This window comes from Lycium barbarum, chromosome 1 (assembly GCF_019175385.1).
Source record: "Lycium barbarum isolate Lr01 chromosome 1, ASM1917538v2, whole genome shotgun sequence".
NCBI classification, from domain to species: domain Eukaryota; kingdom Viridiplantae; phylum Streptophyta; class Magnoliopsida; order Solanales; family Solanaceae; genus Lycium; species Lycium barbarum.
Genome location: NC_083337.1, coordinates 127,301,194 through 127,309,525, shown reverse-complemented (window position 1 = coordinate 127,309,525; position 8,332 = coordinate 127,301,194). Strand labels below are relative to the sequence as shown.

At 38.3% G+C, this 8,332-nt stretch overlaps 1 protein-coding gene across 1 annotated transcript; it reads left to right on the top strand.

Moving 5' to 3' along the window:
• Window positions 1–715: 715 nt before the first annotated feature.
• Window positions 716–1,369, top strand: LOC132613899 (uncharacterized). The gene has a single exon (XM_060328192.1). The coding sequence runs from the start codon at window positions 716–718 to the stop codon at window positions 1,367–1,369; it is 654 nt and encodes a 217-aa protein (XP_060184175.1).
• Window positions 1,370–8,332: the final 6,963 nt, after the last annotated feature.

Here is an 8,332-nt window from a genome sequence, read left to right as displayed (position 1 = left end):
TGAAGCTTGCATTTTGGGTTTAAGGTTAGCTATCGACATGGGAATTCAAGAATTATTGGTATTGGGGGATTCAGACTTGCTAGTCTACCAAGTTCAAGGAGAGTGGGAAACTCGTGATTTGAAGCTTATACCATATCTACAGTGTTTGCAAGATATTTGCAGACGGTTCATAACAGTGAAGTTTAAGCACATTCCTAGGATTCATAATGAGATTGCTGATGCTTTGGCCACCTTGTCTTCAATGCTCCAACACCCAGACAAGGCTCACATTGACCCTTTACACATACAAACTCGCAATCAACATGCTTATTGTAATACAGTCGAAGAGGACCTTGATGGTGAGCCTTGGTTCCATGATATTAATGAATACATCGAGTTGGGGGAATATCCAGCACATGCCACCAGTGACCAGAAGAGAACTATTCGACGACTGGCAAGCGGATTTTTCTTAAGTGGAGGAATTTTGTATAAAAAGACCCCAGATTTAGGACTTTTGAGGTGCGTAGATGCTAAAGAGGCTTCGACTATCATGACTGAGATACATTCAGGAGTTTGTGGACCGCACATGAACGGGTATGTTTTGGCAAAGAACATACTTCGAGCTGGATATTATTGGTTCACCATGGAGCAGGATTCCATCCGTTTCGTTAGTAGGTGTCATCAGTGCTAGGTACATGGTGACTTGATACATTCTCCTCCTTCAGAATTACACACAATGTCTGCTCCATGGCCTTTTACAGCTTGGGGGATGGATGTGATCGGGCCAATTGAGTCGAAAGCGTCCAATAGGCATAGGTTCATTTTGGTGGCCATCGATTACTTTACAAAGTGGGTGGAAGCAGTAACTCTCAAGTCGGTGACTAAAAAAGCCGTGGTGGATTTCGTTCATTCCAACATCATTTGCAGGTTCGGAATCCCAAGGACAATGATTACAGATAATACGGTGAATCTCAACAGTCATTTGATGCATGAGGTATGTCAGCAGTTTAAGATTACACATTGGAATTCAACTCCATATCGTCCGAAGGCAAATGGGGCTGTGGAAACTGCTAATAAGAATATTAAAAAGATACTCTGCAAAATGGTGCAAAGTTCGAGACAATGGCATGAAAAGTTGCCTTTTGCTTTATTGGGTTATCGCACAACTGTTCGCACTTCAGTAGGTGCAACTCCTTATTTGTTGGTATACAGGACCGAAACGGTTATACCTGCAGAAGTTGAAATCCCGTCCCTTCGAATCATTGAGGAAGCTGGAATTGATGATGATGATGAGTGGGTCAAAACCCGTTTAGAGCAATTGAGTCTGATTGACGAAAAGAGATTAACATCGGTATGTCATGGTCAACTGTATCAAAGGAGGATAGCATGAGCACACAACAAAAAGGTGTGTCCCAGACATTTCGAAGTGGGTCAATTAGTGTTAAAGCGGATTCTTCCACATCAGGCCGAGGCCAAAGGCAAGTTCGCCCCAAATTGGCACGGGCCATTCGTGATGAAGAAGGTTTTGCCCAATGGTGCTCTGTATCTGCAGACATAGAAGGCAAAATGTCTGAAACGGCCATCAATGCAGATGCAGTGAAAAGATATTATGTATGATTTTCATCTCCCTACCTTTGGATTACTTGTTTGGTGCTTGATATTTTTAAAGGTTTGATATGACGAAGGCATTCTATTCTGCTACCTATACATAATGTCGTCCCTTGCTACCCCTTTCGAGCCGTAGTTTATTTTTTCTTTCGTAACCCTCGTCTGGAATCAAGTTTTTCATAAATAAAAAAAATAAGAAAAAGCAACAACAACAAATTTCCTGAACTACGTTTGACCTGATTCTTGTCTCGGCAGGATACGTAGGCAGCCCTATTCTGGGGTTCGGTCCAACCAAAGAAAATCCAAAATTTCCTGTTTCGAAGAAACTGGGACAGAAGTTATTGTTTTCTTTTGGTCGATTCCAAACGTTGTAAGTCTCATCCCTTATTACTTTTGTATTGTCATTAAGCCTCCATGCGATCCTTTATTTCCAACCCTATCCAAAAGCCACGTTACAACCAAATAAAAGACCTTCAGATCAATCATTAAGAATGTCAAGGCTGAGCAAGCTATGAGTATAAGGCATTTGCATCATTGGCATCACTTGTGGCATCAGCATAAGGGAAATGGAAGAAAAAATGAAAATGAGAGAGTTTTATTGGTGAAAACCTTCACGGGCACCATAAGGCGATAGTGAGTTAAGAGAATTGAAAATGAGAGAGTCTTATTGGTGAAAACCCTCACGGGCACCATAAGGCGATAGTGAGTTGAGAGAATTGAAAATGAGAGAGTCTTATTAGTGAAAACCCTCACGGGCACCGTAAGGCGATTATGATTTGAGAGAATTGAAAATGAGTGAGACTTGTTGGTAAAAATATCCTTCGGGCGCCATAAGTTGTATGAAGGCCTTGATTCTGACGCAGTTGTTGGGTGTAGACATTCGGTTTCGAAGTCAAAGGGTTAGTAAGAGTTTATGAATAACTAGGATGGACAAATTAGACTGATTAAGCCAAAATGCATGTCATATAATTGGAGCTGGCTACAACATTCAGATAAGTTTTCCCCGTTCTTTTCTTTCTCGGAGGGGACATCCTTTTGTTAACCTCTTTTCATCTTTATCTTTTATTTTTCTTTCGTCATTTGGATTTCATGCTTTTTCTTTTGAGTCATTCTGTTGCGAGATAAGTAAGAAAGGATCCAAAACTTGCTACCAATTTTCCCAATTGCGAAGCAAAACATCTTGGCTAGCACATGAAGGTAACATAATTCAGTCAGCGTAAGGTACTCAACCAGCTGTCGACCGTTAATAGGTTCTGGATTCAATGAAATACAAGGTTCAATAAAGTTTTGAGTTAACGGACATTATGAAACAAGAGATGTATGGTCTGGTATTGAAGTTACTTCTGAGACATTTTGGCAGCCATGTTTGAGTCAGTAATACCGTGGGTCAACAGGATGTGATAACTGTCTAAAATCGAAGCAAACAAGATGAGTGCAAAAGAATTTGCTTTCACAGCCAAGCCACAAACCAACCACAAAGTTTTGAAACTCATAAAAAAAAATCTTTGTTTGAAACAGGGGCAGAGATTTTATTCGCTAACTGCAGGTACTTCCGGAAAATTCAAGGCGCAAGTATTGCAAGAATCAAAATCAGGACCCTCCTGAAAAATGGGATTTAGTTAGCAGGACCCTCCTGGAAAATGGGATTTAGCTTATCAGGACCCTCCTGGGAAATGGGATTTAATCTGTCATGACCCTCCTGGAAAATGGGATTTAGTTTATCAGGACCCTCCTGGAAAATGGGATTTAGTTTATCAGGACCCTCCTGAAAAATGGGATTTAGTTTATCAGGACCCTCTTGGAAAATGGGATTTAGTTATCAGGACCCTCCTGAAAAATGGGATTTAGTTTATCAGGACCCTCCTGGGAAATGGGATTTAGCTTATCAGGACCCTCCTGGAAAATGGGATTTAATTTATCAGGACCCTCCTGGAAAATGGGATTTAGCTTATCAGGACTCTCCTGAAAAATGGGATTTAGTTTAGCAGGACCCTCCTGAAAAATGAGATTTAGTTTATCAGGACCCTCCTAGAAAATGGGATTTAGTTATCAGGACCCTCCTGGAAAAAATGGGATTTACTTTATCAGGACCCTCCTTGGAAATGGGATTTACTTATCAGGACCCTCTTGGAAAATGGGATTTACTTTATCAGGACCCTCCTGGAAAATGGGATTTAGTTTATCAGGACCCTCCTGGAAAATGGGATTTAATTTATCAGGACCCTCCTGGAAAATGGGATTTAGTTTATCAAGACCCTCCTGAAAAATGGGTCTCTGTGGACCGAGGAGAAAGGGGGCTCGGCGGGAAGAGGAGTGTACCATGAGAGAAGCAAGGAGGTCAACTTAGTTTATCAGGGCCCTCTTGGAAAATGGGATTTAGTTTTGTCAGGAGAGGCACTTCCTAGTTGGAGCGTTTGATTTTACTTTCATAATTTAATCATTTTATAGGTTATAATTGTCCTAACACTCGCAAAACAATTCCGGGTGCAAACTGGGACAGAATTTTTTTGTTCGTGTTATTTGTTTTGATTATGTACAGGACCCGCCTGAAGAGTGGAAAGAAAGTCAGGGCCCGCTTGGAGCATGGGAGCACTTTCAAATAACATGATCCATCAAGGCACCAGGAACCCACCTGGAGAATAGGGATAATTTTCAGTTTCAAGCTTAGGAGCCCACACGAGACCTGATTCTCTTATAACCCGGGATATGTAGGATGCCCAAGACCAGGGCCCGGTCACATTTTGTTCCATTCTTTTCTCTTCCTTCAAATAAAGGTCGGGTCCAAATTTGTCTCGTTGTCTACGTCTTTGTCTGAGAACGCTTCACGTCCCCAACCAAAGAGAGACAGGTTGTAGACACGTAATTTTAACCCTCCCCGTGTGTTTCACCTTATAGTGTTTAAATATTTCTTCTAATTTTAATTTTTGACGTGTCGATTTTATTCTATTTTTATTTAGTAGGCTTATTTGCGAAAATCAAAAAGAACAAAAATATTTGCTATTTTTGGAGTATAAGTTTTGTGTTTTAAAGAAAGAAAAATTACAAAAATATGCTTTATAGGTTTTAATTTTGCTTAGCCAGTCATTTATTTTAAGATTATTTTTTTCAGTTAACTAAAAAGTAGTTATTAAATATTTTTTGTTTTTATATTAAAAAAAAAAGAGCAAATAGAATTGTACCACCTCACCACAAAATGACAAAGTTTGATAACAAACCTTATCACAAAAATGGGAGGGGGTTCACGTTTTTAGGGAAATATTATTGTTAGGGGTGGGGCCCACACAATTAAAAAAAATGAAAAGTGAAAGAAAGAGGGGCAGAACACGTGATAGAGGGGGTTTTTGGAATCATTTTTGGGGGTTCATTATTTTATAGATAGAAAGAGGGATACAGAAGAAATAGAGAGAGAAGATATATTATAGAATAGAGGTAGAGAGGGAGGTTCATTCTTATCCACTATTGGCATGGTCTCTGAACCACAACTTCACCATTATTTTAACCATGTAAACAGGCTACCTTTACCCCTTCGGAAAAACCATATTAATACCATACCCATCGCCTATCTCAACCATAAAACCACCAACTTTAACCTTGAAACTTCATTGTTTTAGCTCCAAAATCACTCGACTACCACGTTTGGGGTTTGAATGAGTTTGTTGTCATCCCGTTTGAGGTAGCCGTCGTGGGTTTCGATCTTGAGGAGGTCCCTTCATTTTCTTTTGAAGTCACGGTTATGGAATTTTGAGCTACTGTATTGAAGGAGCATTTTTGTTTATCTGAAGGTCCATTTTCTCTTCTTAATTCATTATCTGCTCATGAATGGTTTAGATATCATTCTTTTCGTTAAATTTTCTTAACTGTTTTGGTGCTTTCCTCGTTTGTTGAATGTTTGAGTTAATTTTCCATTTTTATGGTGAGTGGAACGTTGTCGTATTTTGCTTACTCTGTTTTGGGAGTGATTTAAACTCCAAATTTGAGATTAGTTCGGGTTGGATATTGATTTGAATGTTTAACAGTAAATGATATTAAATCGTATTTTTTTATGTGTTTATTCGTGGGTTATATGTAATTATCACGTTGGTTTAGTGTGCAGTGGATATCTTTAATGAATTTGCTCCCAGTTCGTGAAAGCATGGTTACTGTTGATAATATGTTGCCTGATTCTGTCCAAGGATGATATTAAGGGAGTTAGTAATTATTAGAACTTAGTTGTAGGTTAAAGATTAGCACAAAATTGCTTTATCATTCTCTCCTTTTAATTCTTATCTTTCATTTATAGTGATAAAATTAGGGGTAATGTCGTTTTCTTTATACTCTTCTCTATTTGGATATTCATCTTTGTTGTAATTAATGGAGGTATTGTTAATTTAATTATTCGGTCGTATAGTTGCTCAATATATTTCTTAAACAAAAGAATCAGGCCAAGACTAACGGTTAAGGCTATATTAATTAATTACTAGTGTGAGTTGAGCGAGATGGGGTGCGAATTGTTTCAAACCCCGTTGTCGATTATAAAAAAAGAGTGGTAAAACCAATTGTAAGGGAGCGAGATGGGTTGCGAATTTATTCAAAACCCGTTATCAAAAGAGTTAAAATTAATAATAACCATATAATTTTAAGTCTCAGATTTTAGAGACAAATAATTGTCTTTAACGCTAGACGAGCTTTAGGCACATTTTAAGATGTTTGTTTCGATTAAGAATGCGGTTATGCATCTTATTTCGAGACATTTTTTTATATAACTCAAGGATGCGGTTACGCACCTTGGCTAAATTCATTTTAATAATTAATCTTGTTTCGAGTAAGAATGCAGTTATGCATCTTATTTTGAGACGCTTAAAAGATCCGGAATGCGGTTACGCATCCGAGTTAAAACCACTAAAAAGTTCAACAAATAAAAGTACGAGCAAATCAAGGCTCGGATACATAAAATATCCAAAATTAATTTAAGCTAAGTATAAGTCGATAAAGCGACCGTGCTAGAACCACGGGACTCGGGGAATGCCTAACACCTTCTCCCCGGTCAACAGAATTCCTTACCCGGTCTTCTGTTTTCGCGGACCATAATAAAAGAGTCATTTCCTTTTGATTAGGGATTCATAAGGTGGCTTGGAACACCAAAATTCAATTCCAAGTGGCGACTCTGTAAATAAAATAATCTCTTTTCAAAACTGTCACTTCAAATGGAAAAACCCTTTAATAATAAAAACCTGCGCGTTTATAGCGCGGGGGGCGCAAAAAAGGGGTGTGACATAGGGGGCCGTATTTTGATGAATAATTCCATATTCTAAACATATCTCTACAAAAGGAGATTCGTATTCTCCAACCCTATCACTTCTAATCATTTTTATCTTTTTATTCAATTGATTTTCCACTTCGTTCTTGTATTGCTTAAATGCATCAATTTCTTCATCCTTACTATTAAGCAAATACACATAACAATATCGAGTGCAATCGTCAATAAAAGTTATAAAATACTTTTTTCCACTGTGAGATGGTATTGACTTCATATCACATATACCTGTGTGGATTAAGTCTCAAGGATTTGAACTCCTATCAATAGACTTATATGGATGTTTAACAAACTTAGATTCAACACAGATTTCACATTTTGATTTATTACACTCGAATTTAGGCAATACTTCTAAATGAATCAATTTTCGCAAGGTTTTGTAGTTGACATGTCCTAAACGAACATGCCATAAATCATTTGGCTCCAATAAGTAAGACGAAGCTGAATTCTTATTAATATTGTCAACAACCATTACATTGAGTTTGAAAAGGCCCTCGGTGAGGTAGCCCTTTCCTATGAACATATCATTCTTACTTATTACAATTTTCTCACTAACCAGCACGCACTTAAACCCATTTTTGACGAGTAGTCCGGCTGAAACTAAATTCTTTCTAATTGTTGGAACGTGCAGAACGTTGTTGAGAGTCAACGCCTTGCCGGAAGTCATCTTGAGAAGTATTTTCCCATATCCTTCAACCTTGGCTGTTGCAGTATTTCCCATAAACAGTTCCCCTTCGGGTCCAGCGGGAGCGTAGGTTGCAAATGCTTCTTTTACAGCGCAAACATGTCGAGTGGCACCAGAATCAAGCCACCACTCCTTTGGGTTTCCAACCAAATTGCACTCCGATAGCATTGCACACAGATCATCCATGTCATCATTCTTCTCCACCATATTGGCTTGTCGCTTTCCCTTGTCCTTTTTCGGGAGACGACAATCTGGGGCTTTGTGGCCAGCTTTCCCATAATTATAGCAATTGCCCTTGAATTTTTTCTTGTTCTGCTCCTTACTTTTTCCAAAAGGTTTCTTCCTTTTCTTATTCTTTGGAGCAGCTTTTTCAAAGATGTTCGCTCCCATAATCGTTGAATTTCCATGCGACTTCTTTTCAGCACCTTTATTATCTTCCTCAATCTTGCAGTTTTGCAGATACTCAAGTTATAGGCTAGTTAGATCCCTCGCTTCCAGTGCTATTGGTGAGCTCCGGAGTTCTTGGAGATTCGTCGCTTTCAAGTCTTTCTTATTATTAGTTTGCTTTTAAAGGCTCAATAGACGACTTAGCGGTTTTTCATGAAATTAGTGTTATCTTTTAATTATGAAGTTTTGCATATGTGACTTATTAAGTACTTCCAAGAATAATTTAGTTATGCAAGTTAAAGGTTATTCCTCTTAAAAAATATTGCGTAATTTATTAGTTTATGTGAACACATGATAAATGTTTTTATGTTTAGTGGATC